The sequence below is a fragment of the Telmatherina bonti genome, assembly GCF_933228915.1.
Source record: "Telmatherina bonti genome assembly, chromosome: 8".
NCBI lineage: Eukaryota > Metazoa > Chordata > Actinopteri > Atheriniformes > Telmatherinidae > Telmatherina > Telmatherina bonti.
Window position 1 is genome coordinate 29,972,500 of NC_136626.1, and position 17,979 is coordinate 29,990,478.

Here is a 17,979-nt window from a genome sequence, read left to right on the forward strand (position 1 = left end):
CAAATTAGGTGGATTTTACAGACCAAAAAAAGTAAACTCCTCCCTTAATAACCATTTCTTCATCATCCTGATTAAAGACTAACCTTAATTTCAAAAGATGTCTTAACACAGTAAAATTGTTGGAGGCCACATATTTAAAAGTTCAATAATACCTGGCCTGAAATTTCTCGAAATATTGGGTATACATGCTGGAACCAAGACAGAAGCATGCTTCATAATGAAAGATAACATAAAGTTGATAGCTACTATCTTGTACCCATTGACGTATAGACAAGGCACGATGTCATCATCATCCAGAATCACACCTCAAAGCTTATCTCTCTTGACTGTCCAAACAAGGGCTCTGATGCAAGGTGTGTGTCAGAGTATGCACGCCTCAAGTGTGTAGAGCTGCATGTGGTCTTGATGGCAACCTCATAGGGAGGTGGGGGATCCAGCCAGGGTGGAGGGTGAGGCGTTGGACTAAAACCACCACATTCCATAGGTGGATAGTCAAAATCTTCCCCACGAGTACCATGCCTATGACGGTCCACCGTCCTACACTCAAAAAACAGTGGAAAACAACAGGAGAACTGTCATGTCAAGACCTTTATGAATATGTACAGTACAGTGCTGAGGCATTGGATCCAGACACTATAAGGCAAATTAAATCATACTGTGTCAGGGATCCCACTTCCTGTTAATTATGAATATAAAAGTTTATACATAGCGACATTCTAACCGAGTTGAAATGTATAAAGGTTTTACTTATATATAGTCATGAGTTATGTATACCTGTTTCAGTAGTCTTTTCTCTTTTTCGTGTTTTGTTTTTTGTATTTGATGACTTTTCATACTGGACTGTTACCAACAAGCAATCATCTGTAGTTCACTTAAAGTCCTGATTTAAAGTGAACCACTGTATTAACATAACAATTTCCCCATACAGCGTTTTTAGCGTTTCCATGAAGAAATACAAAAGAACTAGTTTCGAAATTTATGCAACAGAAATCCATTTCCTTGCAGAAAACTGCTAGAACTGAGATTTTTTTTCATTTGAGTTTTAGCACACAGACATAAGAATTATGTCACGTCTGTACTAACGTGTAGCTTAGCTTAGCTTACCATAGCTTCACTTAGCTTTATGTTTTTTTGTTTAGTTTACCTCAGCATAGCATAGCATAGCATAGCATAGCTTAGTTTAGCTTAGCTTAGCTTAGCTTAGTTTAGCTCAGCATTACTTTGCTAAACTTAGTTCAACTTCGCTTTACCTTGCTCAGCTTAGTTTATAGATGGATAATCTGACTAGAACCTGCTAATGTCACACAATATGACAATTAACACTTCAAGGTACAGCATATAAGAATCCAAAGGTTAAGATGGCAATAGAAATGACTTCAAATACCAAGCATATTTGTAAACAGACAGGCCCTTGATGCTAAAATTCTAGCAGACATAAACATCCTTTGTTTGCGTATGGATCCAATGGGCTTAGATGTTGGAACCCTTTCCTTATCAGATATGGTGCTCAAGTATTTATTAAACAAAGCAGCTCTCAAAAAGTTGTTTGTCCATTCAGAGACACCACAGTAAAAATGGCAGCACAACTTGGCTGCCACACTTGTGCCACAGTTTCTATGGACTAACAGTGAGAAGATATAAATGTCTCATTCTACAAGAAAAAAAATTATTGCATTTGTTTTAACAAACAGTTTTTAATTACCTTCGCTAATGTTTTCTGTGCCTTTGGTTTGTCTGTCTGTTCGCAAAATAATTCAAACGGTACAGACAGATTTTAATAAAGATTTGCAGGTGTATCATAAATGGAATAAGAAACATGTGATTAGATTTTGGGGTGATCTGGATTACTACCTAGGTCTAGGATTTTTTAAAATAGATTCTTATGGTTACAAGCTGCACATTTAAACATGCTTAATACATTTACATAAAATAAATCAGAGGGTGAGCAACTTCGGTTGTTGAGGACGGCAGTCCTGAAAGAGTTACAAGTTTCCCTGCTGCAACACACCTGACTCAAATCAACAGGTAATTAACAGACTTGTGCAAAGTTTGATGTTAAGCTCTACACAGGTCTGCAGGTGTGTTGCAGCAAGGAAACTCCTAACACTTGCAGGACTGTGGCCTTCGAGGACCGGAGTTGCCCACCCCTGGCTTAAATGGATCTAGTTTGTCTCACAGCTTTTCCTCAAGTGTTTGTTATAGAGCATTTCATGTTTCAAAGCTGCTTTGTAAGGTGGTCACATTAAGATAAGAAAGTATTAACAGATTATTGGCCTTTCTGTTAGAGTACATAGAGCGTCCATTTGTAATAATCAGTGTTAAAAAAATCGCAATGTCACATACAGATTCATGCTCCATAAAAGAACTGAATGCATCAGACAATATGTGCCAATTAATGAAAAGATGCTGCATAAGGTGATCCAATATTAGTCTGGATTTGATTCCCGCATAACTCAACTCATGTTATTTGTTATTTTTGTAATTTATTCTGATTAACTCGTAAAAATTACACTATTGAGTTGCAGAACGTCAGGAAGAGATATTTCATTACGTCATCAAGCGGATATATGACTTTGTAAAAAATGAAAAAGGGCTACATTGTAAGAACAATGAAATGGCCAAAATGTAATGCATACAGTACTAGATATCTGCATTATTAACTAAAGGCTTTTTAGTTTAGAAAAGCCTATAAAAAATAATCCTATTTCCTGGTTTACTGTCAACAAGACAAAAAAATTATGCATGGTAAAGCAGACAACTGTAAAACTTGACTGACATCTACAGCACATCTTTTTTTTCACCCACCTGGGCAGAAACACTGACTGGGACTCTGGGAAGTGGCGTCCTGATGGGGAGAAGATGGGATTATTTGGATAGTTGGTGTAGTCGTTGTAGGGATAATGGGGGCAGTCTGGGTCAAACTCCTGGTGGTCGTAGTTTGCTGCACTTTTGCTATTCATAGCCCAAAATAACCCGAGGATAAGCATGACCACCCCGAGCACCACACAGCAGAGGGAGAAAGCCTGCAGGCGGTGCTGGAGAAAGGCAGTGGAGCCCCCTGCCACAATGAGGAAGGCTCCGACGAAGATTGCTCCATGGTGCAGGGAAGGCATCCTCCTCTGAGACTGCCAACTATTTCTGAGGTTACTGTTCGACTCTGATGGCTGGATTGTGTCATTCACACGTAAACAGTAACATGGAGCGCATTCCCCATGTGCTCTGACAAAAACCAGAAATCCAAATGTTTAATTTCAGTTGGAGAAATCCCAGGACAGAGAATCCTCTTCAGTCTTACTGTTTGCCTCCTGTCATTTCCATCTCTAGGAGTATTAAATTACTCTTGATAGTTTAGTCCATGTCTGAAGTGCCACGTCCAGAGGAAAAATGCCAAAACTGATCATTTGCTGGGAAACAAAGATAAATAAAAGGGTCAAATCTGTGATGCGCATCTGGCTTGTGATGAGTATCTGTGTTTATCTTCAAGGCAGATGGACGAAAGGACAGCAGAGCCCATTAAGAAATCTTTACTGGCGCCCCACCCTCCCTCCATCTAATGTGTCTAACGGGTATCACTCTAGTCTCTGCATGTGTGTTTGTGTGTGTGTGTGTGAGTGTAAGAGAGAAAGAGTGAATGAGTGTGTGTCAAAGCAATTTCCCCAAACATAAGTGGGCATGCTGGACTTCGAATTTATGCCTGCACCAGTTTATGTCAACCTCCCATCACACGTTAATCTAAATTATTTATAAAAATGCAGCCACTCAATTTACGATTTGCAAATTATCACTTAAATATTTGCCCTAATTTAAGTTCAGTATATAATTTCAAAATAAGGGAAAACATTTCAAACAATGGTGGGCTTGAAACAGTTTGACAGGGGGCAAGCCAGGGGTTCTAGGAGAAGGGTGGCATACATGAGTCCAACATTGTTCTGGGTTTAAAGGAAATAAGGAAATTATTATTATTATTATTATAACTTAAGTAGTCATCTGCTTTGAAAAGAAAAATTATTAAAAGTAAACAACAATTTTTTGTTTTCTCTGGTTTTTCTCCAGTTTTTTAAGGTTTTCCTCTGTCATTTCATACCAGTTGGTAGGTTCAGGTCATTCTGAGAAAGATGAATAATAAGACAGCTTCTTTTTAAGATCAAAAGGTTTTTATATGTCATTAAATCACTCTCAAAGGAACCATCAGTGGTTCATAATGAGACTGTATCTTATTGATTATTCAGTAATCCCTTAAAGGTGCAGCGAGGAGCAAAATCAAACATCAATGACAAAAAAAAATGTATCATATTTGTATCATATGTATCATAACAATTTTTAACCAGCTATTTTTGATATTTAACCACTTTACTAAAATAACTAAATGCCTGGAGGAATTGTGGCCTCTGACAGGCACCAGCCTTGGTATTTTAAATATTTTCTGTGTCCATCCTTACTAGCACATGTCAGCATATTTTAGACGTTGTACCATTAAAACTGATTCATTTTCTTCTTTTTTATTTTTTATTTTAGCTATCTTATAAGGTGGATCATTTGCTATTTCCACAATGTTTTTTTTTGTTGTTTTTTTTTGTTTTTTTTAGGTTTGTTGCATTCAGCTTTTCAGATGCCATAATAACAGTATCTTCACAATCTTGAGATGACAAGGAATCCATTGATTCCAAGTATTAAATACATAACGACACATTACTAGTTAATTACCGTGACACTGATGATTTTATCATATTAAATAATTTCCATTGTACCAAATTCATCCTAATCACTCTGAGACATTTGCTGATGATATCAGCCTAAAGTGTGTGTTAGTTCAGTTGTGCTGCTTACTGTTCTTAAGCTGCTTCCTTCATTTCATTTTGCTCCTGACTAACCAACGCTCTATGGAATTCTCCATGCAGGCGTCTTGTAAACCATTTAGCATTTTAAAGTGGTCTCTGAGATCATCAATCATCATAGTAACGCAAAAAATAGATCTTATACCAGGGGTGTCCAGCCAGTCCTTGAAGGCTGCGGTCCTGGAGCTTTTTGGTGTGAAAAACAAAACAAAACTGTTTTTTCATCATTTAATTAATTTAATAGTTAATTTAAAATGATTATCAAATGATTAACTGATTAAGTAAATGTCTCCCAAATAGGCAGCCATGCAAATAACCATGTCATAAGAATTTACTCTGAATCCCCCACTCACATACTGATAATCAGGCATACTTTATTTTTTTTTATAACACATTTATTTAATAATGCATTTAAGTGAGGTATTTTTTTGCCATTAACACATATGTGAACAGCTTTGACTATAAGTAATGATGTGATGAGAGTAATTTCATCTCTGTGCACTAATATTCCTAAAAATCTAAAAGAAAAGCATGTTTTAATGCAAAATTCAAGAAATCGTATGACTACCTTTCGAATTTAAACGTTTCTAGATAAAACTTTAAACAAAGAGCTCACTGAATGAGGACACGGTGCGTGGTCTGACACAGTGTGTGCTTTATGATTGGTCATTAGATTAACATGGCCTCTCCTTGCATTTTCTTGCACTCAGTTGAATGACCAATCAGATCGCTGCTTTGTAAAATGACTCCACCTCTTTTGTAAAGTTGACCAATCAGCTTGAAGTAGAGGAGGAGCATCCAAACCACACACTGCTGCTCACCTATCGCAGTAAAAGGGTGATCAGAAATCGAGTTTTTCTTCTTTTTTTGTTTAATCGATACAGAAGTTAGCGGCTTTATCTGAAAAGTGAGGCTGATACCTTCACTTCAGAAACTGCCGACTTCATCCCGAACTCTGTGGACACGATGGATCCGCTGGTGTATTTAGGAGTTTTGGTTCTTATTTTCCTGCTGTGGATCAAAGTCAAAGGTCTAGATTACGTGATCGTTCATCAGCGGTGGATATTTGTGTGTTTATTCCTGCTGCCATTGTCCGTCATATTCGATGTGTATTATTATGTGAGAGCGTGGCTCATTTTTAAGATGAGCTCTGCGCCCAAACTGCACGACCAGCGCGTGCGAGACATTCAACGACAGGTAAGCAAACTGTCATTGCATGCATGCATCAATGATCCGCACGTGTGTGAGGATTTCTTAAAAAATTAACTCTTTAGGAAGGTGAACATGCAACATAGTACACCTCCACTTGTGACATTTCAAACCTTAAAAGGTCTTTTGTTTTCTTTCTTTTACGAAATGCACATCAGAGCTTTTAATTCAGATGACAGCTCATTACTGGACCACAGACTGTGTTTATAAAGTCAAGATTTAACTGTTGACAAAGCTGTATTGGTTTCTTCTGTTTCAGTCATTTAGTCTAATGATATTTTATTGAGTGTAAAGTCTCTGGATGAAAGCAACTTTGTAAAGTTTTAAACTCTGAGGTAACTGCATATTGTCTTCATCTTTAACAGTCATTTATTTACAAACTTTTGCTCTTGATGGCCACTTTATTACGTACACCTTACTGGTATCGGGTTGGACCAGCCTTCAGATCAGCCTGGATGGCAGAGATTCAACAAGGTTTTGGAAACATTCCTCACAGATTTTGTTTCATAATGACAGGAGGCATCGCACAGTTGCTGCAGATGTGTCAGCTGCACATCCATGATGAAAATGACCCATTCCACCACATCCTAAAGCTTCTATTGAGATCTGGTGACTTTGGAAGCCATTGGAAAACGGTGAACTCAAAGTTATGTTTAACAATGCAGTTGGAGATGACTTGAGCTTTGTGACGTGGTGCACCATCCTGCTGGAAGTTTCCATCAGAAAATGCCAAACTGTGGTCATAGACATGGTCAGCAACAATACTCAGGTAGACTGTGGTGGTTAAACCATGTGATGTTGAAACTAAGAGGCATAAAGTGGGCAAAGAAAATGCATCATTACACCACCAGCAGCCTGAATCATTGATACAAAGCTGGATGGATTAATTTTTTTTAATGCTCTTTCCATCAAATTGTGATCCTACCTTCAAATATTGCAGGTGAAACTGAGACTCATAGGACCGGGGAACTGTTTTACTTCTTCTACTGTGCAGTTTTGTCTGTTGAGTTTATGTAAATTGTACCCTCCGTTTCCTGGCCTTAGCTGACAGGATTGGTGCCTGATGTGGTCTGTAGCACATCTGCTTCATGGTTGGACATGTTGAGAGATTATATTCCCTACACCTTGGTTGTAGTCCACCGCAGGCATACTCAAGACATACTGGTCCAGGCAACTGCTGCTCCTTGGATTATTTTTCTTCTTCAGACCATTCCCTGTAAACCCTAGAGATGGTTTTGTGTAAAAATCCCAGTAGATCAGAGTTTTTTAAAATCCTCAGACCAACAACCATGCTGCGTTCAAAGTTACTAAAAATCAATTTTTTTCCTTCATTCTGTAGCTCAGTTTGAACTTTAGAAAGTCCTATTTTAACCCAAATTTTAATTCCAGAAAAGCATATTTGCAATTTAAAATCATTTACTTAAAAATAGTAGCTTTTACAGTGAATCTTTAATTCATTATAATCTGCCTTAATTCATTTTAATCTGTTCTTTATTTGATAACTTCTTTTTCTTTTTCAGGTACGTGAGTGGAAGAAGGAGGGTGGTAAGACATACATGTGTACAGGTCGACCTGGCTGGCTCACTGTGTCTCTCAGAGTGGGCAAATACAAGAAAACCCACAAGAACATCATGATCAATATGATGGACATTCTGGAGGTTGACACAGAACGACAGGTAAGGAGCTAATTTAAGAATCTTGTTATTACTCCTGTCAAGGAAGAAGTCATGTATTTGGTAACATTGGTTTGTCTGTCTGTTACCAGCATGACTCAAAAGGGTATTGACAGATTTTGATTAAATTTTCAGAAAATCTCAGATATCAAACACTGAACAAGTGATTAAATTTGAGGGGTTATCAGAATAACCACCCAGATCCAGGATTATTTTTAAGGATTCCTTACTATAGGGAGTTAATGATAATTTTGACATTAGAGCTTGTAATGAAAATAAGCAAACAATCAGTGACATAAAAAATTGACAAGCACTCAGTTGGAAGTTTGTTTTCTTTGAGTGCATATAGTTCAAAATTTGGATATGAATGTGTAGCCTAAGAGGCTTTCACCTATTTTTTTTTTTTTTTTTACATTGGTTTTTCTTGATTATATATTGGAACCAAGCAAAAACCTTCACTAGGGAAAAATAAAAGTGAAGCCTATGCGGAAGTGCCAACAATTGCAGGTCAACTGCTCGGGGCTCCAAAACAGAGCCATGTTAAAGTCCCTTGTGAAAAAGGCCGACCTGTTTTTTGCTCGTCATTTTCCTTGATTTCAATTAGGAAAATAACAATGCAGTAGCCAGACTATCATTCTGCTCCTATAATGTCCAAAAAGACTTGTAAAAAGGTCAAAGAAAACAATAAAAATGACAAAAATTTTGTAATGAATTATTTTTATTTTAAAAAAAGAAATTGATTTTTAACAAAAAAAGATCGAGTTTAAAATTGTGAAGCAAAGAAATCCCGATTTCAATTTTTACGATTTGATTTTCCCACCCCTAATATATCTTATCTTATCTTATCTTATCTTATCTTTCTATCATATTATATTTATAGCAGGTCTTTGTCTATTTCAAGCAAACCAAATACAGTAAGTGAACTGCAAAACAAAGTATATTGTGGGTTCATTGCACAATCTTTACACCATGGCAAGCGAAACATGCACGTGTGGCGTAATAGACGGCTCAGGATGGAAGAAATAGTTCACAGGGAAACATAGAAGAATTGGGTCAAAGTTCTGATAGAAATCTAAACAACCAACCCGCTATGATGTGATACAGCTCTGTTTTATTTTTTGCCTCTGATAGAGAGTGAAACGTGTTTTTTTTTTTAAAGATCCCATTCGGTTGAGAAGTTGCAGTGTGAACACAGTCTCGGCCCCCCAACGGAACCAAGTCCTCAGTCGGACCGATTCTAGTGGACTTCTGATGTGAATACACCCTCAAAGACAATTTAGAAAAATATGATAGCAATGGGAAAACAAAACTGCATTAAGGTGTAAAATGTAGCGTATTATCATTAACGTTAACCTGTGATCCAATGTCAGAGCGACAGTGGGTGTTTTAATTATTAATTCGCTGTGTCCTTAGACAAGCGGACGATCTCGGGGCACCACCCAGCCCTAAATTTGTTATACGGTCAGGCAGGGAATACCGTAATATGACAATGATATTTGTCTAATAACAGATAACCATCAGTCTCAAAATACGCTTACTGCAAGTTCTCGTCAGAAGGAACAAATCACTTCCTTAAAGATCGATCACGCTACCACGACTTCTTAAAATATAACACACTTTATTAAAAACCACACCGGTTAAAATCATCAGGCACAAATTAAATTAATAATGTAAACTAGAAATAGCGTCAGCAAGCATCAAATACTGAATTAGCCAAGATGAGAGAGAGGGAGAGTATGGAAGCTCGAGCCAAGCCAACAACAAAAATGTAAAATAAAATTATTAAAGGTAGTTATGTAAGCAACTTACATAACTTACACAACTAGGAAGGTTGGAAAGAATACAAGTCTAATGAAGTTAACTAACTATGTCAGGGTACACTATCAGGCTGATACCGGGGAATGGATTTAAAAAGGGCAGCTTCTGCTAAGACACCAGCTGGATCGGAGACAGTGGAATAATTGGTCGGTCTTACTTCAGCGCCTTGGTGGTCGAGAACCTGAACTTTGGGTCCAGTGGGCAAGGATTCAATGGTCATCCTGATACTTGTCCAGAGGGGACCTCCACAGAAGTCAGGAGCTCGCCTGGAACCGCCTGGTTTGATGTCTGAAGCTGGACCCAACTCTGATTAGAATCCACGGGTCACGGGAGCCGGCAGAGGCCTGGGATCAGCTGGAGCAGTAACGTTCGGGTCGTCCATGCGTTACTGGTCACAGTCTTTGTGGGCCGGGAGAGCAGCTTCGATATTGTGTCAGAAGCAAAAATTATTCAGCCAGAATTGGATGAGTTTTCTGGTATTAAGCAGTCGAGCGAGTGAGCTTACTTAATAAAAACGAACACGACGCCAGACGGACAAAAACACGACTAACGCAAACATCAAACGAAAACGAAAAAAAACGAGAGAAACAAAGAAAACGAGAGAGAAAAAACAAGAGCAGAAAAAAAGACAAAAGAAGATAAGAGAGGAAGAGACAAAAGAGAGCGAGTTCCAGGAAGACCCGCAGTTAAATTTGCGGACTTTAGATTATCCAATCAGAGCGCAGGGCTCAGGACATAGGGTCTGAAGGTTTGGTCAAAATACTAAGTTCTTGGGGAATTAAACTTAACATTTTTCCAACCTCAAAACATGTCTATAAAATCCATTTGTAGATGAGAAGTATGAATGATCCTTATAAACATGAACCTTAAAACAGTTTTGCTGCTGTCAAAAGGGGAAAAGGTTTGTTAACAGGTTCAAGACATTTCATCAAGACATTTTAAGACATTTCAATACACTTCATCAATGATTTTCACTTTCCACGGACCTGGTGGGTCAAGAAATCATTTCCACACAACAAGTTCTTACTTTAAGTCAGAGTCGTTAATAACAACAGCATATAATGTTAATCACGGTGTATTTAATCAGCCTGAAATGCCTATCTCAACCTGTTCGAGGGTGTCTGCTTTTTTTCACATCTGAAAAATGGTTAAAGTCTTGGATTAATTGAGAAAGGAAGAAGAGTCCATTTATCCAGGTGTGCTGAGGATACATCCAGTATTTTATACAGTTTAGAATTCAGAGCTTAAAGGTTCTGCTCTGGAATTAGGTCTTTGTGTGCTGTGGATACAAAGGGACCTCCTGGGGTGATGGACAACAGGCTCTTACTAGGGTCCAACTTCAAAAGGGTGCCACAGTCTGTCTGTGTAGACATTTCCTACCAGGAACAAGATAAAACCAGCAGAGTTCCTGGTTTAAAGTGGAGGTCTGTCTACCCGGATTAAGATGGATCTGATTTTTCAGATCAGGCTTTCATTGAGCTCTGTTTTGGAGATGTGTGGATGGACCTCCTCAGATAAGGACTTCCTGAGTTCTTATCTGGTTCGGGGGTTAACTCGGCCTTGGAAGGTTGCTACAAAAATAATGGCACTTTTCCACTGCTTTAGGATGAGGGGATTTTATTGGAGACGTTTAACAGCCCTATGACAACATAGAAGACAGGAAACTTTTCATTAATGCACTACACCAGCTGAAGGTCTGCTTGGTGTATAAGAATCCTAAGTGTGTTACTGTTGATGTGTGGGTCCACCACTTTGGTCAAAACTATTAATTAAATCAGCACTTTTCTAATTGTATGCTGACCACTTTTATCAATCACACTCTTATATCCTGATGCATCAGGGGATAACGTAGGGTTCAGTATCTTGCCTAGTAAGGACACTATAGTCATGGAAATTCAGGAATCGATCGATCCAGCCGCAAGACTGCTCTTCCTCCTAAGCTACAGCCAGCCTCCTCTGCCTCCACCATGATGTTGATATACGTGGTTATAAAAAAAACCCACTGTCCATTAAACCTTCAAGCTTTGGACCTTTTAAACTTCCTCCTGTAAAATAACAGCATCATGACTGTGAGACCAACAACCTCAGGACTTGTGGACATGAGACAGTGGGAAGAAGGTTAGAGTAAGATTAGACAGACTTCATGGAAAATGGATCAAAGTGTTTGTGTTTGTAAGGTTACATTTTATTACTTACAAGGTGTTTTGTCTTATAGGTGGTGAGAGTCGAGCCACTGGCCAACATGGGACAGGTGACCGCTCTCCTTAACTCTATTGGCTGGACGCTACCGGTGCTGCCGGAGCTGGATGACCTCACCGTGGGTACGTTGTTTGGGTCATGTATCATTTTCGTGGGAAAACAAAGCAGTAGTGTGTAGTGTTTCTACAATTGGAAAGATGCACTGGTGATTTCCACAGCTCATTGTTTAGTGAGGTAGATGGGCATCTCCTTCATCAATCGCTGCATCCTGCTTAGAGCCTCAGACACTCCTTTAATTGGATTAGAAAGACCGACGTCGTAGCTCCAAAGATGAAACTAGGAGGAAATGGCTGCAGTGTTGGAAGCACCCGTAGATCATGTTTCATAATGGATTTCCTGATGCCATAAACAACGCATCAACATTCTAATGTTTTCCCATCAGGCTGCGGTTCATTCATTTATCCTGATGGCTATGCAGGCACAGATCAACACTCTCACAGCAGGGGAAGGCTTCTGTCTGCTCATGTGTTTGCTTGTTATTGTTCTCGCCGAGGTAGAAATGAAATTACAGCTTAGCACCTTTTCTTCTCTCCTCTCTCAGGTGGGCTGGTGATGGGTACAGGCATTGAGTCTTCCTCCCATATCTATGGGCTGTTTCAGCACATCTGTGTTGCATATGAGCTTGTTCTTGCTGATGGTAGTTTAGTGCGCTGCACAAAGGTAAGAATTTAATGTATTTCATGTATTTGCCCTTTTTCTTCATCATATTCCCCTGCAAAGTCAGATCAGATCAAGCATCTTCTCATATTGAGTCCTGAATGCAAGCAGTGTCATAACAACCATGTGTTCATCAACAACTCCTCATTCTTTGATTAGAAACATCACAATCAAATGGACATCCAGTTTTGAAAAATGGGATAAACAAATGAAGGATAATAAAATTACTTGACACTAGAAATAAAAGAATCATTGTGTCAGACCAAAATTAGTTTTAAATACACATAAACATGTGCGTCTGACTATAATTGTATGAAAGTGAAGCTCTTAAAACCAGATTAACCCAGTTTGGAGATTTGAAAAATCTTAGTTTTCACAACTACAGCATCATTTAACAAAATCCCTCCCCCCCCCAAACTTTTTATTTGCTTCATAATAATTTCCAAGACACGTTTGGAACAAACAATACACATAGAGAAGGAAATGCTAAAGGTCAAAAGTCAATTCTGTCACTGCTAGATTTACAGTCATCTCCTTTCCTCTTTTTAAAGATAATTTAGGTATTTTCCAACTCAGCAAAGATTTAGTGCATTCTTTGTTTAATTTCTGGTTTCTGAAACACCACCCCCCCTCTCAGTTGCAAATGTGGAGACAAAAAAAGATATGATTGATTTATGCTCAGTTGACCCTCTGCTCAGTTTCTGTCTTAGCCCTCCTCTTGGGATTAGGACTGGTTGGACTGGATGGACTGGTCTCTAAAAAAATTGTCAACAATATGGTTGTATCATTACAAATAATAGATTTTAATAATAGAAATTTTAAAAAGTTGGATTAATTCTCAGTTATCTCTGTGATTGGTTTGCATTTAATACACCTCAAATGAGGGAAGTTTGAAATATGTTTTTACATTGAATGATAAGCAAAACATATCAGTAGTTATTTAGTTACCAGGAGAAAGAAAGAGCTAAAATGCTTCTTTATTTATTTGGTTTGAATAAGATAAGGAAATGCTGTTTTTGGAAATGAACAAAAATGAGTGTGACAAGGTTAACTCACCTCCTGAAACCTCTTGTGCCATTTTTTAATGGTTTGTTTCCACATTTTGGGCAGCAAATACAGTCACACATAAGACTGAACTGCATTTTGTTCCCTGTTATCTTGCAGTAGATGCAGAGCAGCTTCATCTTTTATTCTTAGATGGTAGCAGAAGCTCAATTCACAATTTAAATATAGCAAAATTCAAATATAAAATGTTAGTTCTGTGCTCCATTAAACTCATCTTTTTTTCTTTTTACGTTTAGTCTCTTACTGTCTTTGTTTCTGCTAGTGTATAATGTAATTGTCACACTATTTCAATCAGTGAGAGATCTTCTTAGGAGAAAATATATATGTCCGTGTTGTGAGATTTTTCCATTTCAGAAATTAAGAAACAAACTTTTCTTTTTTTTTATCAACACCAAAGATCTGTATGCAGTTTTTTCTTGTATAAACAGGAGGAGAACTCAGATCTGTTCCATGCTGTCCCCTGGTCCTGTGGAACTCTGGGATTTCTGGTTGCAGCTGAGATTAAGATAGTCCCAGCTAAAGCTTGGGTGAAGCTGCGCTATGAGCCGGTCAGAGGACTGGAAAACATCTGTAAACGTTTCACTGAAGCATCTGAGAACAAGCAGAACACATTCGTTGAGGGTATCCAGTATAGTCTGGATTCTGCTGTCATTATGACGGGAACCATGACTGACCACGCAGAGCCGGACAAGGTATGATGTTGGTGAATGTAGATGTGGAGCCATCATCCCATGTTTTATCACGCCTCAGATGGCCTTTTCCTCTTGCGTACTAGATTAACAGAATCGGCCTCCACTTCAAACCCTGGTTCTTCAAACACGTGGAGGGCTACCTGAAAGGAGATTACACTGGAACTGAATACATCCCTCTGAGACAGTACTATCACAGACACACGCGCAGCATCTTCTGGGAGATTCAGGTAATCACGTACCTGTTTTATACCTTTTGTAACTTTAGATCATCATTTAAACCTGTTGGACTAAGAACTTTGGGCGCATGAATGGTAGTCTCTTTCTTATTAGCTGATACAGTCATTCCAAAATGCCTACACACACACACACGCACACACAGGCATTGTGTGTCCTTGAGTTTGAGGATTACACCAGGGACTGCCAGAAAAAGCTCATCATCATCTTACCAACTTGCTTTGTCATTTCTCTCTTGTTGGCTCCAACTCTAATGTTCCAGCTCTCTCTCTCTCACACACACGAATTGACACACACACATGAAGCATTATCCATTAGTGAGAAGAGTCTGGCATCCCTGATTTCTGCAGCAGTAAATGGTGTGATAAATTATGCATGGTACTGGTTTGTCGGGTACCTAGACGAGAGTCCTCCGAGCTTTCAACTGATCTGTTCTTTTTAAAGGACTTTGTCTTTTTTCACATTGCAGGCAAGAGATGGACAGAAATGGGGCGAATAGTTTGTGATAAGCAACAACAATGTGTTGGATGTGGCGGCGTTAAGATAGTTTGGCAGGATGAGATTGCCCTCTGGTGGAAGTAAAGAGGAGCTGGAAAAGTTATCTTTAATATTAAGTGACAAAAATAAAAATTATTTTATATTAGCTTAAAATTGTCATCCAATTTCATCATATGTTTTTTTTTTTTTTTTTACTAATTTGATTAAGTGGATTTCCTTACACAACTTCTCTAAATTTACATTATGCCTGAAGAAGTAGTAAATTAAGTAAATGCTCCATGTTGAGCAGTGTAGGGACCAATTCTGACCTTTTTCTGAGTGGGGCTGTACAACTTATTTGGGTGAAATGAGAAGTTTGCAAGTTTTCCAAATAAAAAAATGTTCAGCCCAAATATGACCCACGTCTGCAGTTTTATTTGGCCTTTATTTTACCTGCATGTGATGCAGTTATGCAGTTATGCTGCCAAAACTCAGTCACATGTAGCCCACAATACATGGCTGTAGACTAATGTCCAGGTTGGCTCCTCGCATTTGGACCAAAATGGCCTACACAACAATTGCAACGTGCCACAAGTAGCTCAGATTAGTCCCAAACCTGTTTGCTAACTGGGTTTTGTGAAGACAATCACCCTGACACTCTTCTTATGATTGTGGTGGCATATGATTAGACTCTGTTAGCCATAATATCTTATCCAAACATACTAAACGACAACAAGTGGATCCGGTTAATTTGAAGATATTGAAAAGGGAATTTTGAGGAAGTACATCAACATGACTGAAACTGTCTCAACCATTATGCTCGTTTAACTATCAGGCATGTTGGTGAGGCGACAAGTTCCTTCTCTTTTTAGCCAGCAGCATTTTGAGCATCGTCACTCAAAGGCTTATTTACTGGTCCTTTGACTTTGATAATTGTCCGGCAGGTCAGAGGGCATGCTAGGCTGCAGTGGCCAGCTGAGGCCAAAGCAGGACTAACAGGGAAAACTATAGAAATCTAAACTTACCTGTCAACATTCCTGCTTGTTCTCATAAGTGGTCCAAACAAGTATCAGTCTTGCTGAAAAGACCCACAGCGACTTAAACATCTCGTGATAAGATCCAAATGTGCAAAAACTAAATTAACATGTTTTAAAAAGCAATCAATTACAGATGGCGGACTTTACAAATCTCCAGAACTGATGGGATGACGACTGAGTTATAATGTCATATTTATAGATCCTCTTCTTCTATAGGAGGATAACAAAATAAATCCATGAGGGGTTTGTCAGGCTTCTTTGGTTAAAATGTGTAACTTTAAACAAAGATGGATGTAGGTTTGTCTTTTTTTAGTGTCTTTATTTACATTTACAACTCTTTTTGTAGGATATTATTCCATTCGGCAACAATCCTGTCTTCCGTTGGGTTTTGGGGTGGATGGTACCTCCTAAAATTTCTCTGCTGAAGCTCACCCAAGGGGAAACCATCAGACGTCTCTATGAACAGCACCACGTGGTCCAGGATATGTTGATACCCATGAAGAGTCTGCAGGCTGCCATCACACGCTTTCACCAAGACATCCAGGTGAGGCTTTAATGCAGGCTAGCATGCAACATGCACTATTTAAATATAAACTAGGCCTCCTTTAAGTTTATCAAATGTTCCTTCAGGTTTACCCTCTGTGGCTGTGCCCGTTTCTGCTGCCACCAGGCCGAGGGATGGTTCACCCCAAAAGTCAACAGGAGGAGCTCTATGTGGATATTGGAGCTTACGGGGAGCCTAAAGTCAAACATTTTGAAGCTAGAGCATCAACACGCCAGCTGGAGAAGTTTGTCAGAAGTGTTCATGGGTAGGTTTTAGCTTTTTAAGTTTATGTGACATATTTACATAATTTCTCGTGAGATTTACATGTTCTGTGACCAATATACAGTTTCCAGATGCTGTATGCAGATGTGTACATGGACCGGGAGGAGTTTTGGGAGATGTTTGATGGACAGCTGTACCACAGACTGAGAGAGGAGTTGGGTTGTAAGGAGGCCTTTCCTGAAGTTTATGACAAAATCTGTAAATCCGCCCGACATTGACCCTCTTTTCTGTTTCCCCATATCATGGTAACACTAAGGTGCTGTGTGATACTCATTACAGCTGCTAAATTGAAAATGCTTTTACTAAAACATAGTCTTCTGATTTTAGGGGCCTCTTGACTCAAACTAAATGTCTTTATTCTGTTTCTTTTTTAAGTTTTATCTTATTGTTTGCTTAAGAGCTGTAAGATGGACACCCTTTTCATTTCAGAACTGCCTTAATTCTTCATGGCGTAGATTAAAAAACATGTTAAAAACATTCCTCAGCGATTTTGCTCCATATTGACACGATAGCATCCCACAGTTGCTGCAGGCTTGTCAGCTGCACATCCATGATGACAATGTTCTGTTCCACCACGTTCCAAAGATGCTCTACTGGATTCGGATCTGGTGACTGTGGAGGCCATTGGAGTACAGTGACTCATTGTCATGTTCAAGAAACCGTTAAAATCTTTTGATCTTTGTAATGATGCTCGTGGTAATAACAGGCCCAAATTGTAGCCAAAAAAAAAAATCCTTTACATAACTACATCAGCTGTAACTTTGGAGCATACAAGGCAGGATGGAACCATGCTTTCATGTTTATGCCGAAACCTGATTCTACCAATCGGAATTTTATAACTGAAATCAAAACCTATCAAACCAAGTAATGTCTCAGTTTCCTGTTCTTTGCTGACAGAAGTGACATCCAGTGTTGACTCATATTGCTGCAAGGTTGGACATATTGTCAGAAAGTCTTTGTAAGTTTATCAGTTATCTTAATTTAAAAGTCTATGTTAGTGGCGTAGTTTCCTTTCTGAGCGTTTTCTGTACTGACGGCGCATTCCAAGAGCTTGACACCTCCCGTGTGCGTGCATAAATGAAAAACACACATGCATCTACATTATGACCTCACCTGCGTTTCTTTGGAAACATCTGTAATAAAGTATGCTTGAGAACTATCTCTCTGTGCCCCTCTCTCTGACTGGAGCTTTGTGGA

General features: G+C 38.8%; 2 protein-coding genes across 2 annotated transcripts; one reads left to right on the plus strand and one right to left on the minus strand.

Annotated features, from left to right (window-relative positions):
• Positions 1-299: 299 nt before the first annotated feature.
• LOC306759952 (uncharacterized protein) lies at positions 300-3,113 on the minus strand (the record flags this gene model as incomplete). The annotated part of the gene is made up of 2 exons (XM_079245699.1): positions 300-537; positions 2,806-3,113. The coding sequence occupies 2 exons, from the start codon at positions 3,111-3,113 to the stop codon at positions 300-302; spliced, it is 546 nt and encodes a 181-aa protein (XP_079101825.1).
• A 2,688-nt stretch (positions 3,114-5,801) lies between these two features.
• On the plus strand, positions 5,802-17,000 carry dhcr24 (24-dehydrocholesterol reductase; the record flags this gene model as incomplete). Its single annotated transcript, XM_079244872.1, has 9 exons — positions 5,802-6,032; positions 7,565-7,720; positions 11,751-11,856; positions 12,336-12,454; positions 13,945-14,208; positions 14,292-14,435; positions 16,303-16,500; positions 16,587-16,765; positions 16,847-17,000. 9 exons carry the CDS (start codon positions 5,802-5,804, stop codon positions 16,998-17,000), a joined length of 1,551 nt encoding a protein of 516 aa, XP_079100998.1.
• Positions 17,001-17,979: the final 979 nt, after the last annotated feature.